This window comes from Indicator indicator, chromosome 30 (assembly GCF_027791375.1).
Source record: "Indicator indicator isolate 239-I01 chromosome 30, UM_Iind_1.1, whole genome shotgun sequence".
NCBI lineage: Eukaryota > Metazoa > Chordata > Aves > Piciformes > Indicatoridae > Indicator > Indicator indicator.
In genome coordinates, this window is record NC_072039.1 from 6,021,643 (window position 1) to 6,041,669 (window position 20,027).

At 58.7% G+C, this 20,027-nt stretch overlaps 1 protein-coding gene across 1 annotated transcript in view; it reads right to left on the reverse strand.

The window, feature by feature from the left end:
• Positions 1 to 1,675: 1,675 nt before the first annotated feature.
• MYO18A (myosin XVIIIA) overlaps positions 1,676 to 20,027 on the reverse strand; it is a 31,380-nt gene continuing 13,028 nt past the window's right edge. The window contains exons 17-48 of the mRNA XM_054394491.1: positions 19,022 to 19,033; positions 18,323 to 18,499; positions 18,153 to 18,243; positions 17,876 to 18,068; positions 17,294 to 17,380; positions 16,391 to 16,532; positions 16,150 to 16,309; positions 15,882 to 16,068; positions 15,537 to 15,777; positions 14,529 to 14,638; positions 14,362 to 14,427; positions 13,991 to 14,119; positions 13,405 to 13,548; positions 12,294 to 12,383; positions 12,079 to 12,198; positions 11,890 to 12,001; positions 11,631 to 11,758; positions 11,321 to 11,475; positions 10,089 to 10,212; positions 9,809 to 10,009; positions 9,403 to 9,513; positions 8,980 to 9,084; positions 8,725 to 8,871; positions 8,520 to 8,633; positions 8,225 to 8,341; positions 8,039 to 8,122; positions 7,659 to 7,796; positions 6,806 to 6,991; positions 6,584 to 6,723; positions 5,460 to 5,504; positions 3,790 to 3,912; positions 1,676 to 2,855 (exon numbers count right to left, since the gene is read on the reverse strand). Coding sequence (XP_054250466.1) covers positions 1,676 to 2,855; positions 3,790 to 3,912; positions 5,460 to 5,504; positions 6,584 to 6,723; positions 6,806 to 6,991; positions 7,659 to 7,796; positions 8,039 to 8,122; positions 8,225 to 8,341; positions 8,520 to 8,633; positions 8,725 to 8,871; positions 8,980 to 9,084; positions 9,403 to 9,513; positions 9,809 to 10,009; positions 10,089 to 10,212; positions 11,321 to 11,475; positions 11,631 to 11,758; positions 11,890 to 12,001; positions 12,079 to 12,198; positions 12,294 to 12,383; positions 13,405 to 13,548; positions 13,991 to 14,119; positions 14,362 to 14,427; positions 14,529 to 14,638; positions 15,537 to 15,777; positions 15,882 to 16,068; positions 16,150 to 16,309; positions 16,391 to 16,532; positions 17,294 to 17,380; positions 17,876 to 18,068; positions 18,153 to 18,243; positions 18,323 to 18,499; positions 19,022 to 19,033 — 5,159 coding nt within the window. The remainder of the gene's footprint in view (positions 2,856 to 3,789; positions 3,913 to 5,459; positions 5,505 to 6,583; positions 6,724 to 6,805; positions 6,992 to 7,658; positions 7,797 to 8,038; positions 8,123 to 8,224; positions 8,342 to 8,519; positions 8,634 to 8,724; positions 8,872 to 8,979; positions 9,085 to 9,402; positions 9,514 to 9,808; positions 10,010 to 10,088; positions 10,213 to 11,320; positions 11,476 to 11,630; positions 11,759 to 11,889; positions 12,002 to 12,078; positions 12,199 to 12,293; positions 12,384 to 13,404; positions 13,549 to 13,990; positions 14,120 to 14,361; positions 14,428 to 14,528; positions 14,639 to 15,536; positions 15,778 to 15,881; positions 16,069 to 16,149; positions 16,310 to 16,390; positions 16,533 to 17,293; positions 17,381 to 17,875; positions 18,069 to 18,152; positions 18,244 to 18,322; positions 18,500 to 19,021; positions 19,034 to 20,027) is intronic.

A 20,027-nucleotide genomic window follows, 5' to 3' on the forward strand; every position in this document is an offset into this window, starting at 1 on the left:
CCATGTTCCCTTCCCGGCTGCTGGGCGGCTGCTCCCCAGGGTCTGGCCAGCGAGAGACGTCTTTGGCTCAACTAAAAGGGGCTTAAGAGGATGGCGAGGTGCCTGGGGAGGGGGGGGGTAAGTTACAAAATAAAGAACCAGCAGGCACGGAGGAATAAATCCAGGGTGCTGGAGGTGCTGGCTGTGCCGCCGAGGACAGACAGGAGGTGGGAGGCTGGGGCGGTGGTGGGGCTGCAGCCAGTGAGCCAGCCGGGCTGCTCCGCCCAACCACGACCCGGGCTGGGGCGTCGGCTGTGTGTGTCCCCCCACTCCGTGCAGAAGAAATACCGGCTGCCCGGGGCGGCCCCGTGGAGCTGAAGTGTTTCTGGGGCGATGGGATATGGTAGTGGGGGGCTAGGCGGGGGTCTCTGCGGGCCGGCTCTCCGTCTCGCTGGCGCTTGGGGAGTTGCGGGAGGAGCGGCGTGTGCTTTCCCCGGTGTCCTGCTCCTCATCCCATCGATCGTAGGCGAAGCCATGCCGGGAGCTTGGGGGGCTGTGCAGGAGAGAGTGTGGTTAGTGGGGGCCAGAGGGTGCTCCATGCTCCCAGCACAGCTACACTAGGAGCTGCAGTGAGCCAGCATGCTGGCAACTGGCTGGCTGGAGCCTCGATCACCATCTTCTATATTATTTCCAAAATATCTGGGGCATGCTCCACTGCAACTGACTCCTTGCCAAGCTGAGCCCCCGCTCTGTGGTGGTGTCACACTGAGCCTGTTTGGTGCCACACCCCACAGGCACCTGGTACCCCTCGCTCAGAAAAAGGCAAGGGTCTATGGGTGCAAACACCAGGGTTTGTGGACATCACTGCTTGAGGGTTTCAATTGCACCAGAGCCCATGGCTGGGTGTTAGGAGTGTTTCTCTGCCCTCCCTACCACCTCGTGATTCCTTCCCTGGCCCCAGACAGGTAGCAGGCAGCCCAAGAGGGACCACATTTCCAGAAGGCCTTTCTGCCTTCCTCTATCCCTCTTCCTATTCAAGTCTCTGGAAAGGATCAAATCTGCCATCAAAGAGGGTGCAGAGCTCCAAGGCCCGGCAGGGCGAGGCCATTTGCCTTCCAGTTCCCCATCACAGGCATCCTACACAGCACAGGGCAGCAGGATGTGGCCATCCTCAGAAACACCTCCAAGGCCCAACCTCCTGCTCCACTGTAGGTACTGTCTTCCCCCAAGCTCACACACTACAGAGGATGCATGTTAGTACCTGTCCCACTCCAACCCACCACCTTCAGGACCCACCGCCATCCCTGGGGTGGCATGTGCCCCAAAAAGAACACAGATACTGTGCCACCCAGTGAGCACTTAAATCTCCTGGACGAATAAAGTCAGCTGTGTTCTGGGAGCTGGGAAGGGATTTGTGTTTCCCGGTGTCCTGCAGCTGCTGATACTGAACATGCTGTGTTCTGGCAGCATGGCAGCTGCCAGTCCCACTGCAGCCATGGGGATTCTCCCCACAGCTGGAGAGGCATCAGGGATCCCCTGCAGTACCCCAAAAGTAGGGCTGCTGGGAGATGCTCCATCTCAGGGTGCCTGGTGGAGGTAGACTCCATGCCCAGAGCTGGGCGAGGGTTAGGGTGAGCGGTTAGTGGCACACAGGGAGGTTCATGCTGCACGGCACACACTGCTCCCACCTCCTGCCTCAGTCGCTCTCGGGACGGTACAAGTACTTCATCATCAGGCTGTCAACCTGCTTCTTCCGCTGCTTCTCCTCCTTCTTGCCCCAGCCAGGATGTCCTGGCTCCTCGCCCCCCACTGCCTTTGGGCCCTTCTTGACACTAGAAGTGCTCCGATAGGAGCTGGTGGAGCCAGAGGAGGAATCAGAGGAGGAATCTGAGGAGGAACTTGAGTCAGATGATGACTGCTGCTGCTTCTTCTTCTTCTTCTTGGATTTCTTCTTGGCCTTCTTGGTGCGCTTCTTAGCACTCTTCTTCTTGCGCTCCTCTTCATCTGAGGAGCCTGAGCTGCTGCGGCACCGGCCAGAGCGCCGAGAGAAGTCAAGAGCAGACGCAGAGCGACGCAGGCTGCCAGAGGGTCGGTCGGCAGCACCCAGGGGGGCTGCACTTCTCACACTTCTCATGCTCCGCACGCTGCGGCCATCATCCCCAGAGTCAGCCTCGGGGCTGGAGATGGCCCTGGCCTGCAGTGGGCGGTAGCTCAGCACCTCCTGGATGGCAGCTTCCAGGTCAGGGTCAAGGTAGGAGCGGTGCCCCACGGGGCGGGCATCCCCAGGACCCCCCTCCTCAGAGGCAGCACTGCGGGGCCGAGGGGGCACAGAGAAGCTGCGTGCCAAAGGGGGCTGCCCGCGGGACCCCTCTTCTCCCTCCTCCAGGCGGCTGCGGGCCAGGGAGTGCCGCGACTCAGGACGGCGCTCTGGTCCCCCACGTCGGCTCCGCAAGCTCCCGGGGCTGGAGAGCGCAAAGCTCAGCACCGAGTACCCCTCGTCCCCCTCGTCCTCATCCTCCAGACCACGCCAGGAAGTGGAGGAGGCCCGGCTCACCGGGGCAGAGGCGACGGAGGCTTTCTCGCCATCAGCAGCCGAGAGGGACCACCGCTTGCCCAGCCCTTGCCGAGCACGGCTGCTGGCGTCAGCGAAGGCACGGGCGATGACGGCCGCCCGGTCCTCGGGCTCGCCGCCCCGGGCTGCTCTGCGGGCAGCACGCTCAGGGGAAGCCGGTCGCTCGCTGAGCGTACTGAAGAGCGTCTGCTCATCTCCATGGCCACCTATGGAGTCCTTGAGGCCCGGCCGCTTCCTATAGCTGAGGCAGCTCAACACCGACACCGGCCGCTCCTCGCCCTCGGGGCCGTCTGGCAAGGCTGACCTGCGCCAGCAGCACCACGGCCCCGCACACGCACCGGGGAGACAAGAGAAAGACCGAGATGAGCGGGGAAGGGCGGGCAGCAAAGCAGCCTCGGTAATTTGCATCAGCAGGAAATGGCATTGTGGAAAAATGTCATGTAAATGGGGGAATTGTTCTAGCCTGGCACTTTGATTCCCCTTTAAAGTGCTGCATTCAGTTTATTTCATTGTTGGCTACCTAGAGCTGCTGCGTTTGATTCCCGGCTTCAGAAAAAGTGGAATTATCTCCAATAACAAAATGTTTTACATCTGCACTGCTGAATAAATTAAACCAATTAAGAAAAAAACAGCTCAGATCTTTCCCTGTTGCTTGGTAGAGGAGGGGGGAGTCCCCTGGGACTCTCAGAGACCTGCTAAGAAATTGGGCTTGGATAAAAGCAATCTGCGCTCAGCGTCAAGGGCTTTCTGCAGGGAGGAGGAGTGGGGCTGTGTGCCCCAGCCTCATGCTGGTCCTGTGCCATGGGGGCACCTGGGCATGTCCCCCACCTCTGCTGCATGTGTGGAGATGTGTGGCACACCAAATGAGAGAAGGACAGAGCAGGCACCCAGCCTCAGAGCAGAGGGACAATGCACAGGGCCATAGCCTACCATGGTGAACCCAGGGGAGGCAGAAGGGGTGGGGGCTGTGGGTACTCATGGGTCCTGGTGCCACAGTGGCTAAGATGATGTGGAGGAGGACTAAGGAGGTCATCTTGGGTGAAGGAGCATATGTCCCCAGTGAAGACTGAGACACTTGCCAGTGTTAACCCTCCCCTGTCCAGCCATGCAAGCGCTGAGCAGGAGCATGGCACCCAGACTACTGCATCTCATGGATGCCCACCCTGCACCCTGGCTGTCCCCCAGCACAGCTCACTCTGTCCTCTGACAGCCATCCCTGCACCCAGCCCTGAACCCACCTGCTGCCCTTCAGGCTGCTGTCATCTGAGAGTGCTTTGGAGGAGCCTCTGTTCTTAGAGAGCCAGGACTTCACCTCATCCACGCGGTCCTCCAGCTCCGAGTCCACATCTGAGTCACCGTCACTGCCAGAGGAGCAGGTTGGGGCAGAAGAAAGCAAGAGATGAGCATGGGATGCTGAGAATTCGGATGCTGAGGAGGTGAAATTGCACCAGTGGGCACCAAACTCCCTCAGCACCCACTGCCTGTGTACCCTGACATGGCCAAAACCCCATCCCATTTCCCTGCTCCATCTCCTGGGTTGCAACCTGCATGCATACAGCTCAACCTGCATGTTACGGGCTCCAAAAAGCCTTGCCAAACCACCCCCCTGCCTGGCCAAGGGGCTCCTGCACCCTCTGCCCAGTGTCCCTCCCTGCCTCTGCACGTCTCCAGGACTGGAAAGATAAGATAGGGGGGCTGGCATCAGGGCATCAGGCTCCAGAAAGACGGGAGATTTCCAGCTCCAGAGCTGGGAAGGAAGTAAGTGGGTTCATTTTATAGGCCACCGTCGACTGCAAAATTACAGCAAGGAAGAGCGATGTTGATGGCCCTGGGTAAACAGGAGTTTAGCAGGCAGAACTGAAACGACTCCAGCAAGGCAGGCAGAGAAGCGTGGCAGGCAGATTTACAGCCCTGCCGTGCCAGAGCGCCCCTGATTTACATCTTGGTGTAAAAAAAGCCCTATCTGGCTTAAACCATCTAATTCATAATGGCCATTCGTGGCCATATTGATTGCTTTTAGAAAGAAGGTGCCGTATGCATTGCAAAATCCATTCCTCCACGTTAAAAGCATCCCTGCATAAATCTCCCTTAATACCTAACTGCTTACTGCTTTCATTAGGGTTATGGCAGTACCGGCGGGATCTATAAGGAAATCGAAGCGGCACAGCCCCTTCTCCTCACCCTGCCGCCAGCCAGTCAAAGGTGAGGGCTCCCTGTGACCTGCTGCTGGGGGCAAGGATAGATCAGATCATCCTAACCAGCCCTTTTATCTGCCCAGCTTTGGGCTTATTCCCTGCCTGGTGGCAACCACCAGAAAGGACAGGCTGGGATAGACCCTGTATATGAATTCTCCTCACTACATTGAAAGCAATGAGCCGCACTCCATCACGCACGTCTGCCTCCCCTGCAATACATCCAGGCAATGCTTGGCTTGGGGAAAAAAAACAAAACACAACCAACAACAAAAAAAAAAGCATAAACCAACAAGAAAAAAAAATCCCCCAGTGAGCCCCATAAACAAACTCTGGGGGCAGCTAAGGTTTTATAACTGTCGGAATTAAATTCCACGTCAGATGCAATTCCTGTCCGGGCGAGCATGCCATTAGTGAAGCAGGACCTGGGTCACGGGGGAGCGACCACGGCAGGGATATTAATTGTGCATGGCATCAGGACTCCATCACTGCTCCACGCTGATCAGCATCAGCCATGCCAGAGCAACACCCCCCACCCCGGCCCAGGAGCTCATCCCCTGTTCCCCCGTGTGGGATGTGGTTATCCGCTGTGCCGTGCTGTGCCATGGATGCAGTTAGGGCATGCGGAGGTGGGCCAGTGGCATGCGGGGCCCCGGCCCATGGGGGTGAGGTGGGAGTTAGGGGAGGGTGGGGGGAAGGAAAGAGAAGCTCCTCACAGTTTACTCTTTCTTTTCTGATACTTTGCCACCATGTCCTGTAAACTGGGAGGGGGTGGGGGGGAGCCAAAGGGAGAAGAAACAAAACAGAAAGGAAATCAAATGAAAAGGGTAAAAAAATCTAATCAGACCAAGCAGGTAGGGGACAAATGGGGACAAATTAAGTGGTGGGGAAGAGCCAGGAGAGGGAATGGGGCTGCCCTACACTCCTGGTGTGGAGCTGCATCCAGCTGAATCCCAGCATCCTGAACTGGATTCTAGCATTCTGGGCCGGGTGCTGGAGTGTGTCCAGAGAAGGCCAATGAAGCTGGTGAAGGGTCTAGAGCACAAGTCTTGAGAGGAGCAGCTGAGGGACCTGCAGCTGCTTAGTCCGGAGAAAAGGAGGCTGAGGGAAGACCTCATTCTCTACAACTATCTGAAAAGGAGGTTGTAGCGAGAGGGAGGTTTGTTTCCTCTCCCAGGTAACAATAGGACAAGAGGAAATGTCTCCAAGTTGTGTCAGGGGAGGTTTAGGTTGGACATTAGGAAATATTTCTTTCCTGATAGGGCTGTCAAGCCCTGGAACAGGCTGCCTGGGGAAGTGGTGGAGTCACCATCCCTGGTGGGCTTTAAAAGCCCTGTAGATGTGGTGCTGAGGGACATGGTTGAGTGGTAACCTAGCAGGGCTGGGTTAATGGTTGGACTTGATGATCTTCAAGATCTCTTCCAACCAAAATGATTCTATGATTCCACAATTCTGTCCTGGGCTGGATCCCACTGTCCTGAGCTGCATCACAGCATCCCAGACCTCCAGCCAGCCTGTGCTGCCCTGGCTCTTGGGGCTCCCTGGCTGCATTTCAGGCACCTCCACAAACAGGATAAGCTGCACAGTGGCTGTGGGTGGAGGGAGGGATGGATGCACAGGTGCACAGACTGATGCACGTGTGCACAATGCATGGATGGATGGATGCACAGTGCATGGATGGATGCACGTGTGTACAATGCATGGATGGATGGATGGATGGACAGCATCCTACCAGGGCCAGGCAGAGCTCAGGGGTCCTCATGGCGTTTCAGAAGTGACAAGGAGAAGCGGTGACCCTGGTGACGTGCCTTGTGCAAGAGCCAGGCCCAGGTGCTCTTACCTGTTGATGAGGTCCTCATTGCTGTCACTCTCCATCTCATCCTCGATGGCTGCCTGCAGGTCCCCGATGCGCTTGAAGGCCAGCTTCAGGTCCGACTGCAGGCTTTGGTTGGCAGCTTCCAGGCTCTCCAGGTCCATTTCCTGCAGGGAGGGAGAAGGGTGAGGTGAGTACCCTGGGGAAAGCCCCTTGTCTCCCTGCCTGGCCCTGTCACAGATGCCTCACCAGCTCGTGCTTCTTGCGGCTTGCCTCTGCCTCTTTCTTGGCCAGCTCACCCATCTCCTCCTTGACGTCACGGAGCTGTCGCTGCAGCCGCTTGTTCTGCTCCTTCTCCCTGTTTTCAGCGGCTGCACGCTGATCCCGCTCCTCTGTCAGCTTCTCCATATTCTCCTTCAGCCGTGTGGCCAGGCTCTGCAGAGCAGCCGGCGTGGGGTCACCCCACATCCCCCCACAGATCCCTTGCCCTGCAGCAACACCCACTGATGGCTCACGTGAGGATGGATCCCATGCCAGCCTGTGAATTTACAGCAGGAGACAGAGGAGAAAACCACCCCCAGGGCCAGGGAAGGGGCAGAAGAACTGCAGGGGTTTTGTCGAATTGGAAAAATAGATTTAACTGTGTGTGAAGTAATTACAGCATGTAAGGTAGGGAAAAAATAGCTCCCATTCTCCCCCGGCCGCTGAGCCAGCCACTGCATATTTATGGTCCCAGCAGAGAGAGCGGGGAAGGGAAATAACAGCTTGGAAAATATTAAGAGGAGAGCTAAGCTGCTCCACTCCCTGGCAGAGCTGCAGAGGCAGAATATAAAGCAGGCTGCGTTCAGCGGGGCCAGGAGTCTGTAATTTCCCTCAGTCAATGCAGGGGAAGAGCAGATCTCTGCCGAGCTGGGTGCTTGATTACTGTTATCGGTGTCCCTGTGGGGCTGGAGCCTGGCTGCTGGCAGGCGAGGGCTGCAGCATGGGGGGTCCCACAGAAAGGGTATTGGGGATGAGCTTGGCAGATCCCCTGGGCAGCTTTGCATCGTGGTCCTCCTTACATCCTGGTTCCACTGGAGCAGAGGGAGAGCCCAGTGCCTACCTCCAGGCGCTTGACTTGTGTCCGCTCGAACTCCAGCCTGTTCTCCAGCTCGCGGATCTTGGCCTCCTGCCGGCTCACCAACGACTTGTCCACCATGGATTGCTCCAGGAACTCCAGCTGGCTCTGTAGGCCTTGCAGCTGCAGTGGGGAGCACAGCCTCAGCCTTGACCACAACCACCCAGCAGTCCTTCATGCTGTCCTGGAGTGGAGCTGCTGACCACACTGCTCCCATTCCCATGGAGAGCCGCAGCTAGGACTACTTTGCACCTCCCATAGGGCAGGACTTGCACCCCATGGCATGGGCAACAGGTCTTTGAGTGCCCCCCATCCCTTGGCTTCACTTGGGGTGCAAGCCCATGCCTGATGTCAGTGCTCCTCACCTTCTCCTGCAATTCCTGCTTCTCCTTGCTGACCTCCTCCAGTTGTGCCTGGAGGTCGTTCATCTGTGCCAGATCCCGGGATGCCTGCAGGACAGGACAGGGCCATCAGCAGGGACTCTACTGTGCTGGTTCTGAGAGGGACACTACAGAGGGGTGGAGGTACCGCAGCTGCTGTTTGCCCCTCACCTGGGCCACAGCTGCCTTATGCTTCTTCATCAGCTCATTCATGTCTTCCTGGTCCTCTTCCAGCCGACTCTGCACCTCGTTCTTCTCCCGCTGCAGCCGGCTCAGCTGCTCCTCCAGCTGAGAGAAACCATCTGCATTTCCCACTGCCCCCCAGGGGTGGGGCACCAACCACCCAAACCCACCCTGAATGGTGTGCTGTCACCCTGCTGGCATGTGCTGCACCAGTGGAGTCTCCTCTCAGGTGTAGGTGGGGCACAGCCCCATTACAGGGCATCATACCCCAAAAAACACTTACTGCTGCCTTGGCCTTGGCGAGGTCATCAATCTGCAGGTGGAGGTCTTCAATCTCCACCTCCATAGACTTGCGAGCCTTGACGGCAGCTGCGCAGGTGAACTCCGACTCCTCCAGCTATGGGGACATGGCTCAGCACTGGGCCAGGGAATGGGGACACCCCATGGCCCTCGAGGGCTGTGGTTTTGGGGAGGGTCTGGATGCACACCTGGTTCTTGAGCTGGGCAATCTCCCTCTTGCTGGGTGCATTGTTCTTCAGGTGGTCCAGCATTATCTGCGCATCGGCCAGCAGCGCCTTTGTCCTCTTCAGGTCCCGGCGCAGGCGCTTCTCTGTCTCAAAGTCCCTCTGGTTGGCCTGCGGCAGTGGAGACTGTGCCAGGACACTGTGCCACTGTGCCCACCACTCCACAGCCACTTTGGAGTCCCCAAAGTGAGGCATGTGCCTGGCTGTCCCCCACTCTACCTGCTCACTGACAGCAGACAACTTGCTCTCCAGCTCCCTTTTCTCTCTCAGAACCTTCTGCTTGTCCTCATACTCCTCCTCCAGCTGCACCTCCATCTGTTTCAGCTGGGGGACAGTTCAGGCAATCCAGTCAGGGTGGGGGGAAGGGGCCGGGATCCCCCTCCTGCATTTCCCCACATACTGGGGACACCAGATGACCCCACCAGCCAGGCATTTGCGCAACCAGAGGCGCAAAGCCCAGTGCACACCGGCCAGGGCAGCGGAAGGACTGGTAGGACCTGCCAGGCGAGCAGAACCAGGCTGCAGCCACATGGGAGCCGAGTGCTGCGTGACAGTGCCCAGCTGGCAGCTCCCAGCACCTGGCTGAGGCACAGGGATGCACTCTGGCCCACCCTGGGCAGCAGAGCTGTAGCTCAGCCCTACCTTCTTCTGGCACGACTGCCGAATCTCCTCCACCTCCTCGTCGCGGCTTTCCACCTCCTTGGCATGGGTCTGCCGCAGCCGCTCCATCTCCATCTCCAGTCGCAGCTTGGCCTGCAAAGAGGAAGATGTGGTCAGAACAAAGGGGACAAGGGGACTCCCACATGCCAATCCGTAGGTGCCACTCACCCACAAAACCCCCTGGTCTGAGGCTGACTGGGCTGCCTGCCCCACAGTGACCTGCCGGGCCATGGCACAGAGAGCCAGGACCCGTGTCAGCAGCAGCAATGCCTGGCCTGACGCCGGGCTGAGGACAACTGCCTCCTCTTCCCAGGTAAAGCCCAGCCCAGGTAATAACAGCCCTGCATGAAACCACCCCGCCCAGAAACCTCACCCCTCCCCGTTGTACCTGCTCCAGCATCTGGATGGTCCCAGCCTGCTCATCCAGTTCCTCTTCCTGGTCTTTGACCTTCGCCTCCAGGTCCCTCAGCTGTTTCTTCACCTTGGCCAGGGAGGCTTCATCCTTTGACTCCTGGGAGGAGATGTCCTGCAGCTCGGCCTCCAGCGCTTCTGCCTTCTGTGTCAGCCCCACAATGTCTGAGTCCTTGTCCTGGCAAGAGAGGGGGTCACTGTGAGCCCTGGGCACCCACCAGCTGGGAAGACCGGGGAGAGAACTAGGGGCCACTCACCTCCAACAGCTGCTTGAGGCCAAAGACTTCAGCCACCAGCACATCCTTCTCGCGGCTCAGCTTCTCCCGCTGCAGCCTCTCCCGCTGTGCCTCCTCGTGTGCCTGTGAGAGCTCGCTGTCGAACCTGTGTGAGGACAGTGGGTGAGTACTCACCACCATTGAGCACTCTCATTCCATGGCACCAACACTGGGAATGAGCATAGGCACAGCACTCACTCAAATTGTGCTGTTGATAAGATGCAACTGCCAGCACAGCAGCATGAAGCTGCTCAGAGAAACCCCTCCCAACACCACTGCTCAGCACCACAGGACAGACACCAGCAGCCCCAGCAGCCTTCCCACGAGGCCAGGACATGCTGGTAGGGACCATGGCTGCTAACAGTGGGGTCTTGGCTATGTGACACCACCAGAGACACCACCAGATCCTCCGAAGAGGATGCGGAAGGGGTGCAATGCATTGAAGGGCCTTCAGCAGGGAGGGGCTTTTGCGGCAGCTTGGCCTCGCCAGTCACAGCCCAGCGTTCTGATGCCATGTGAGATGGCACTGGTCCCATCCTCGGAGGGGACATGAGCCTGTGAGTGGTGAGCACTCAACACAGCCTGAAGCAGCCTCTCCCAGTGTCCCCAGGACAGGATCAGCTGGGTTTGATCTGAAATTGCTGCCTTTGGGGCTTGGAAAACAACCCTGCGCTTGAGTCTGTGACCTGTGTTAAACACCTCGGCAGCTAATCCCCATTTTTCCTTGCACTGGGTAATAAACAGCTGCATTAGCAGAGACTCCAATCCGTGGAAATTGAAATTAATTAGATTGGATTCTCTGGCTGTATTTGTGTGTGATCATTACCATAATGAGATGAAAGCGTCCCCGCTGCTTAATAACGTTAGTAAACTTTGGGGCTGGGAGAGGGGCTGGGATGAGATGAGTGCCAAGCAGAGCCAGGGGCCATGAGCAGCCCCAACCATGGGGCACAGCCCCACACTGGGAGATCACTCTGCTTCAGGCCCCCAAAATGGCACTGGGGTCTCCCCCTGCAACAAACGCGTCCAACCCAGAATGTTATCCTGCTGGAGACACCTCAGCCAAGTGGGAACTGGTGAAGTGCCCAAATCCCTTCTAAAATGGTAATGCCACTTTGCAAGAAGGCTTGCCACATGGCAAGGATCCCATTCCCTCCGTGGCAAAGATACCATCCCTTGCAGGTCCCCTGTCACCTCCAGCACATAGTCCCCACCTCCGTTGCTTCTTCTCCAGGTCATGGTTGCGTCCTTGCTGGCCCTCAAGGTGCAGCTTGGTGTCCTGCAGCTCTGCAGCCAGTCGCTGGCACTTCTTCTTCAGCTGCTGCAGTGCCCGCTGGCTCTCCTCACTGTCTGCCTGCAGGTCTGTCAGCTGCGGGCAGGGGCAGGAAGGCAGTGAGGGCTCTGGGCAGCCACCATATCCCTAGCCATGTGCTCTCTCAGCTCCGAACGGGCAGCAGCTGCCCACCCCTTGCCTGTCTCTATGCTGAGGGGACCAGGGAGTCCCCAAGGCTGAGACTCACTCACCCTCCGCTCCAGCTGCCTCTTGCTCTGCTGCTCCACCTCCAGCTTGTCCTCCAGCTCCTGCTGCAGCCGCTTCTTGGTGAAGTCGATCTCCCGCACTGCCCGCTCGTATTTCAGACGCCATTCACCACCTGTGTGGGGAAACGGGGTCACCAAGGAGCTGCGTAGGGTGGTCCAGGACACCATGGAGAAGGAATCAAGGTGCTGTGCCCACGGAGCACCCAGGGTATGCTTGTGGCAAGCACTGGAAGCAGGACTGTACCTGAATCATCGTCATCAAGCTCCCCATTGAGCTCAGCTGCCCGGATGAGCCGAGCCTCCATCACCTCCATTTCCATTGACTCCATCTGCTTCTTCAGGGCATCATATTTGGCCTGGGAGCGGACATGTCTGTGGTGAGCACCAGAGAGGGACTGAGAGGCACTGTGAGGCCAGGGAGAGGAGCATATACCTGCAGGTCCTTCATCTCCTTCTCAGCCCGCAGCCTCTCAGCTGTCTCAGCATCCAGCAGCTGGGAGGCCGACTCGCCGGTGTTTCGCTCGTCTGTCAGCTCTGATGTCAGCTCTGTGATCTGGGGTTGGGGGGTGGGGAAACAGGATCATGGGGCAGGTGCTGGGGTAGGCCAGCACCGCACTGCACCCTGACCCAGCACCGCTAAGGACCTACTCTGCTCTCCAGGCGGTCACTGTTGAGCCGCAGCTCGTTCCGCTCCTTCTCCACCTTCTCAAGTTTGCTCTTCAGCTGCTGGATCTCTTCCTGCAACAGAGGAGCAGTAAGGAAGGGGGCAAGTGCAAGGCAAAGAGGCTGGCAGGCAGGAGGCTGGCAGGTCTCTGCAACCCCCCCAGCACTCCCCCAGCACTGGGTGGGCAGGATGGGGGCTTCCCGGGGAAAGAAGGCTGCTCTCCCCTGCCAAGGGTTGGGCAGGGACTTTCCCCAACCTGCTCTGCCGCCATGCTGATTCCAACCCCATAAATGGTGTTGAAACACCAGACAGCCCTGGCAAAGCCGGGGGAGGGTCCCCACAGCCCCCCGGGAGAGAGGGTGGGAGCAAACCCATCAATTGGCAGCTTACTGAAGGGTTTGGGTGCACCCAACCCATGGGGATGCCCAGGGACCACCAGCCAGCACCAGGGAGGCATGTCCAGGTGGCAGCTTCAAGTACATCTTTCTCTCCCCTCCTCTGGTCCCAAACCAGGCTGGCAAGGGTCAGGATGGGGCCCAGGTGCCCCCACCCTGGGGACCCATCTTCAGTGCGTCAGGGTGAAAGCTGAGCCAGGCAGTGGCTCCGTGCCGGGCAGGCTCAGCAGGGGCATGAGTGTCTGGTTGCCGGCGCGGTGCGGAGCCCCCACATATGCCTCTCGGCACACGGTTTCATTTCCATTCTCCACGCCTTGTAATTGGGCTCAGGCAACAGCCGGCACTCAGATGCTAATGACATGCTGATTCGCAAATTAGGGAGCAATTCGAGCTTGCTGCTGAGGGCACTGGGCTGCCATGGTCCTGCATCCCGTCCCACACTACCATAGGGTCCTACATCCCACCCCACTGCGGGGGTCCTGCATCCCACATTACCATAGGGTCCTATACCCCACCCCACTGCGGGGGTCCTGAATCCCATCCCACTGCAGGATTCTGCATCCTATCTCACCATGGGCTCCTGCATCCCATCCTGCTGTAAGACTCTGTACCCCAACCCAGTGCAGGACACTGTCCACAAACAACTTCGCCCACAGCTCCCCCTACCCCCTTCAGCATCCCCTGCCACAGAGATACCCACGTCTTTGCCACGGATCTGGTCTTCAGTGAGCTGCACCTCGATGAGGGGCCGCACGGTGGTGAAGAGCTTCCACCAGGGCCAGTCCTTCACCCCCTTGTTTTTCTTAATGTTCTTCTGCACGCACCGGATGGCCAAATCCTGGATCTGTGTGGGGCATGGGGTGCCAGCAGAGGGACAAAGTGGAGTGGGTGGGCTCTCAGCACCCTGGCACACTCCCCTTTGCTAGCATTTGGGCTAGTTGCACCCAGCTTAGCTGCTGTTTGATTCCCTCCAGTCCCTCTAAATGCTAATCTTGCAGAAGGCGAGGAGCTGCCGAGATGCCTATTTTACGCCCTCTTTAATACTAAAAGTAGGAGCTGAGATGTTGCTTCATCCCACTGCAGCGATGATGCCCAGCACCCTCCTTGCCAGTTTCCCCCAGCCCCCGGTTTCCCCTGGCCCCCCACAGCTCCCCACAGCTGGGTGAGTGTGGGGGGAGGTGGGAGGAGGAGGAGATACTGGCCCAGGCAGCTGCAGAAAGGCTGCACTGCCCATTTTTGGCGAAATTGTGCTGCAGAGCGGGGAGGGGAGAGCTGCTGGGACGAACCTTCCTTTTCTTGAACTGCTGCCGTGCCAGGAAGCCCCTGCACGCTGCCTGGAAGAGCATGATGTTCCTGCTGGTCTGGGTGTCGCGCTGCTCCTCCAGCCTGGCGAGCGACCCAGCCCGGAAAAATACCTGCAGGAGGGCAGCAGGGAGAGATGGGTGCTGGCATCCCTCCGGCCACACCGTACCACCCTTCTGCTGCACCAGCCAGTGGGGACGTGGCTCTCCCCGCTGCAGCTGCCAGCCCAACATGAGGGTTTTATTCCCCAGGCACGAAGGGAATTCTGGAGGTGGGAGCAAACAGTGCTGCCCTTGTGCCGCCCACACCTGCCCATGCCACTGCTGGCACATGCAGCCAGTGTCGGGCATCATACCCGGCTCAAGCCCATGTGGTAGCTGCTCTTCTCCAGATCCAGTGACTCCAGAAGCTCCTCCACTGCCTGTGGAGAGCGAGAGGTGTCAGTGCCAGGCTTGGTTTAGGAGAACCCCAGAGTGCAGCGGAGCCCAGGCCATAGCACCGGCCCTGGCACAGGGTATGTACCCGCTTCTCGTCCACCACAATGTAGTTGCGCCCATGTTTCTTGGTCAGATGTGGGGCCAGGACGTCAAAGCGTCGCCTAAACTCCGCAAACACCATGTGGTCAGGGTACCCTGGGGGTGTGAGAGAGAGAAATGGGCTGTGGGTGCCCAGGATGCCCAGGGAATGGCCAGCGACAACCCCACATGCCCTGACTTGCTGGCACCCATCTTTTGGAAGAGCTGATGGGGTCACTCCATATGGCACAAGCTCCCCAGAGGGCTAGACATAGATGGAGTGCCCCAACCCACCTTGGGAGCTTTTCCTTGGCTATTTAGCAACTTTGGCTGGGATCTGAGGACAAAGTGGCCAGATCCTGCCTCAGGGGGAGCAGAGGAACACGTGTGTCACCCGTTTAAGCAAACAGACCCCACTCCAGCTCCACTCTGAGCTGCAGCCAACTTCTGCATCAGGCTCGCAGTGCTGAGCCCCCACATCTTAATTAAGGACAAGGTATTGATGGGGACACTGACCCTGGCACAGCCAACTGGCCATGGCCATCGACCCAGGAGGTGTGTGGGCAGCATCGATTACCGTCACGTCAGGGAGGGTCTGGTCTCCAGACAATAAAACCTCAACTGGGCGGCCAGCCAATGCATATCGATAAATGCTTTGCTGAGCACAACCCAAAGTCCCTCATTCCAATGGGACAGGGGCTGGCTGCCAGCAGGAGAACTGCCAGGAGCCAGTGGCACCAGCCAAGACACCCAATTAAGGCCATGCCTGTCCCCAGCACAGATAATGGCTCCATGGAGGACTGGGGTCAGGGACAGGATCCTCCTGGGAGGGCAGCTGGTGGTCGTGAGGCTCAGAGCACAGGCATGGGCTGGAGGGTTTCTCCTGGGGAGTGTGAATCCTCAGCAAGAAGATGCAGCTGGGGCCCCCAGAACATCCATCCTCACAGTGCAACGTGCACCACAGCCCTGGCATACCCCTGTCCCAGGTGCCAGAGGTGCCAGTGGCACAGCTCACCTTGGCGATACATGCAGAGGGCATCAAGCAGGCGGGAGCCACGGAGCTGGGCACGCAGGAGGGGCACATCCAGCTGCATGAGCCCAGCCTCACAGTGCTCTGCTGCTGGCAGCTCCAGCTCGCTGCCGCTCACCCGCCGGCATGGCAAGGCCCGGGGGTCCCCGCTGGCCCCAGCTGCCTTGGGCAGGAAGCAGTGCACAAAGTGGAGCTTGGATTTCTTGATGCTGTCGATGAGGGCATCCTGCAGGCATGGCAGAGTTGGGTGAGCTGTGACATACAGCAGTGCCCTGGCCAGCAGTGCCCTGGCCAGACCTGGGGACCCCTCCTTGGCACTTCCTCACTCACCACTTGCAGCTTGATCTGGATGCAGAGAGACTTCTTCTTGACAGCAGCCACACCAGTGGTGAAGGTCTTGCGCATGCTGGTGGCCCGGCGCAGGGCTAGCTGGGAGCCCCCCTCCAGCCCTGCCACCGAGCCTGACAGCACCAGGGCTGACCCACCACGGCCAGCAAACAAGCTGCTAATGATCTTCCTGCAGGGCACAAAGGGGATGTAACCTCCCCAAAACCACCTCTTCCCCACAGAATGTTCTCCACCCTGGAACCCCACTCACTTCTGTGACTCCTGCAGCAAGATGGAGGCGTTTTGGGAGGCTGGGTTGTGCTTGACATGACTGAGCCAGCCTGTGGCATCATACTCGACCCAGTTGGTCCCTGAGCTATGACCCAGGAGGAAGTGTCGGGGCTTGTCACTGGGGAGCAGTGGGTTGTGCCCTGCAGGGAGACACAGCAGTGACGGGCACAGGACTAGTGCTTCACCAACGCACAGCCCCATGGCACCAGGCCCACCCTGACCTTTCTTGCTGCCTTCCTGGGGGCCATAGTAAGAGAAGAGCCGCTCCAGCAAAGTGTCCTCATTGCCACTTGGCTGCAGTGCCTCCTCCTCCAGCAGCCACAGCAGCCCCCGTGCCTCGTCCGTGCGGGCCAGCGACCGGACCTGCAGGTTACACCACAGTTGCACTCAACCCTGCCAGCATCCCCTGGGCAGAGATGGGAGCATACAGGGAACCTGGACCACCCAGGGAGCATGGAATGTCTGCCACTGCTTGCAGCAAGGTCACGTGGCAAGAGGGTGTCTGCTTAATGGAGATCCAGCTTGGAAAGAGTCCTTATGAAATACTCTGGGTAACAAGATGCTCACCGAGGTGGAAAAAGCTGCTTAGGGACCCACAGGATGGAACCCAGCACAGGGCTGATGCTAGCACCACCCCTTGGTCTCTGCAGCCTCCTCCAGTAGGGAATGGAGTACCCCAAGGACTGGGGCACATTAGGGACCAATATGCCCTGAGGACCAGAGCACCCCAGTGACTGGAGAAGCTTAGGGATTTGTTCACCCTAGGGATCTGATCACTTTAGGGACCAAAGCACCCCAGGGACTGGAGAACCTCTGAAACCTGTGCACCCTGGGGACCAGAGCTCCTTGAAGTCCACAGCACCCTGGGGACTGGTACACCATAGGGACTGGAGCATCCTGAGGACCACCCAAGGGCTCCTTGCAGCATAGATGGCTCCCAGGGTGGCAGGGGACACTGTACCAGGGCATGCAGCAGGGACAGAGGCTACACACGCGGTCACAGCTGCACTTTCACGGCCAAGACTTCAGGACAGCCCTTCTCCACCAAGAAAGCCACCTGGCTGCTACCTCATCTGCTACAAACCACTGTGATACAGCCATGAGGAAGCACAGTGGATGCTTACCAGCGCCTGGTGTGAAGACTGGTCTATAGCAGCTACAGAGCCAGAGGAGCTGGGCTCAGCATCAGCCAGGGCAAGCTCTATGTTCTCCTGGTGAGGGGTGAGAGGTTCAGTTAGTGCCTGCATCGTGGTAGAGCAGCGATAGGGACCAGCAGAAGGTCAGGACATTGGTCTCAATGGGGTCTAGGCAGGAGGCAGGTCTTTCCCAGTGTCCCATTGCTCCACAAGCATGGCATGGGGCAATGCTGGATGGTGAGAAAGAACCAAGACACACAAAAGGGTCCCCCAGGCTGTTGGTGCTGAGATAGAGCAGCAGCAGCAATCTTCCCCACCACCAACCACAGCCACCCCATCACCTCCCAGCCTGGCACATTTGCAGGCAAAGATGCTTGGCTAGGGCTGGAGCCAGAGCTGTCACAAGGGCACTGCCAGTGGTGGGGAAACACCTTCAGGACCAAGCATTGTGTTGGGGCTGCTTGGTTGGACTGGTGCAAGGTAAGAAATCAGAGTGGGAAATACAGGAGATGCTCCTGAAGAAAAGAGGGGAGAGCAGGAGGCAATGGCAGCCCTGGCTGTCCCCACTACCTCCTTGTAGCGCTCCAGCTCACGGGCGAAGGTGCGCTGGTGGAAGAGGAGCTGCAAGCGCTCCTGGGTGTAGTTGTGGCAGAGCTCCTCGAAAGTGGCCCCACGGCTCTGCCCTGCTAGCTCAGGGTTTTGTGCCCCAGGGGTGTCCACCACTGTCACTGAGCACACTGAGTGCTGGCTCGACTTCAGTGCCCTGGTGGGGACAAACAGACACAGCATGGTGAGTATGTGCTGCCAGGTCTCTCTTCAGCTCTCACCCCAGACCCTTAGCACGCACCTGTTGAGGAGGGAGATGAGGAGGGTGAAGAGCTCAGAGTATAAGCCGGCCGCCATGCCCTCCAGGCACTCCAGTGCTGTCAACTTGGTACCTGGACAAGGTAACTCTTGAGTGTCCCCAAGACAGCATACCCTGGGGCCACCCTCTGTCCCAACCATCCCTTACCCTACCTGTGCCACTGTCACCCAGGGGAGGCTCATCGGGACCCTGACGGAAGGAGGTGGATCGCTGCAGGGTGGCCTTGGGCTGGTGTTTGAAGATGGAGGAGGAGAGCTCCTCCAGGCTGCAGCCCAGCAGGTACGCAGCTTTCTGAGCCCACTCGTGGCGTGCAAACTGCTTCCTCCCAGCTGCAGGGTGGAGAACAGAGCTCAGTGCTGGCTGGGGTGTCGCCCCAAATAGGGGGTGCTTCCAGTCAGACCTGGGACAGTTTCAGGGTCCCCCGGAATAAGGTTGGGGATGCTGTGCACAGTGGGAGCACATGGCCAGCACTGGAGGGCCCAAAATACGTCTGATTAGGAGACAAAGGGTGAACATCTTTATGCCTCTGTTGAGCGCAGGGCTATGCCACGGGACAGGGGAGTGGGGGTCACCCCTTGCTACCACTGTTCAGGGACCCCTGGGGCCCGCAATGGTGCAGGGCTCTGAGCCACCCCACATGGGAACATGGCCCTGCTCAGCCACCTGCCCCGAGCAGCTCCATCACAATGCAGCAGGACAGACCACAGCTGCCGGACACAAGTACATGGGTGCCAGGGGAGGGCAGGGGAGGTCGGAGCAGGTTAATGGTGAGACACAGGGACACAACAGTGGGAAGGTGGTGGCACATGGGAGGGGGAAGCCAGAGATACGCGCGGAGAACAAGACTTTACCTTCATCGGCGTCTGCATTGCCAAAGGGCAGCATGCACCATGCGAACAGAGACAAGGGTTAGAGACAGTGGCACGGCGCAGGGACACCCTCCTGCTGAAACTCTCCATGTGCAGCCACCGCACATGCACATGCCAAGCCTGGTCTCCCCAAAAGCATTGCTGCAGTGAGGCACAGGAGCCCTTCCCCTGTGAGTCCCATTTGCACAGTGGGCACTGGTGGGGAGCAGCTCAGTGCTGCCCCAGGCATGGGGAGCTGCCGTTGGATCCAGCCCAGTACAAGGGACCAAGGAAATGGGGGCCTGTGCAGCTGAGCTGGGTGTGACCATCCCCAGCATCCACGAGATGCAGAGAAGGCTCCAGGAGCAGCAAATGACTGGGATGTTTGCCCCGTGCAGGATGCAGGGATGCTTCCCGTGAAAGGGACTTCAAGGTGCCTCCAAAGCAGACCCCCATGAAAACGTTCACAGCTATTATCCCACCATGGTGGCTGCAGCAGATGGCTGCTGCCCTCTAGTGCCCTGAGCATCCAGTGGACCTGCATTTCACCCGGTGCACCCCAACATCCCTCTGCTCTCTCATCTTTTCTCCCCAGGGCTGCAAACTCTCTCGCTGCAGGTGCCAGCCCTGATGCTCATTTCAGGTGTGCCATGCCCAGGCCCTCCCACCAGCATGTAGCATCACAAGGGGCTTCCAGCACCATGAGGGATTAGGTGAAAGCTCCATGGAGAACAGCCCCATGAAGCCAATTCACTATGCGTGGGGATGGAGAGCAAAGCCAGTCCACATCCGAGCAAGACCCACCACCCACGAGGAGCTCTGGCTGCCAGGGTAGCCCTGCCCCACACTACCAATTGTGAGGACCAATTCAGAGGGTCCTGATGGGCAGCAGGCATATTTGGGGCTGCTAAGACCCAGGCAGGGGTCAGGGTCAGTCCTGGCACACCATCAGCATCCTAAACCCTCATTTCGACCCCAAAACCAGCACTGCGCAGCACCACCCGGAGCA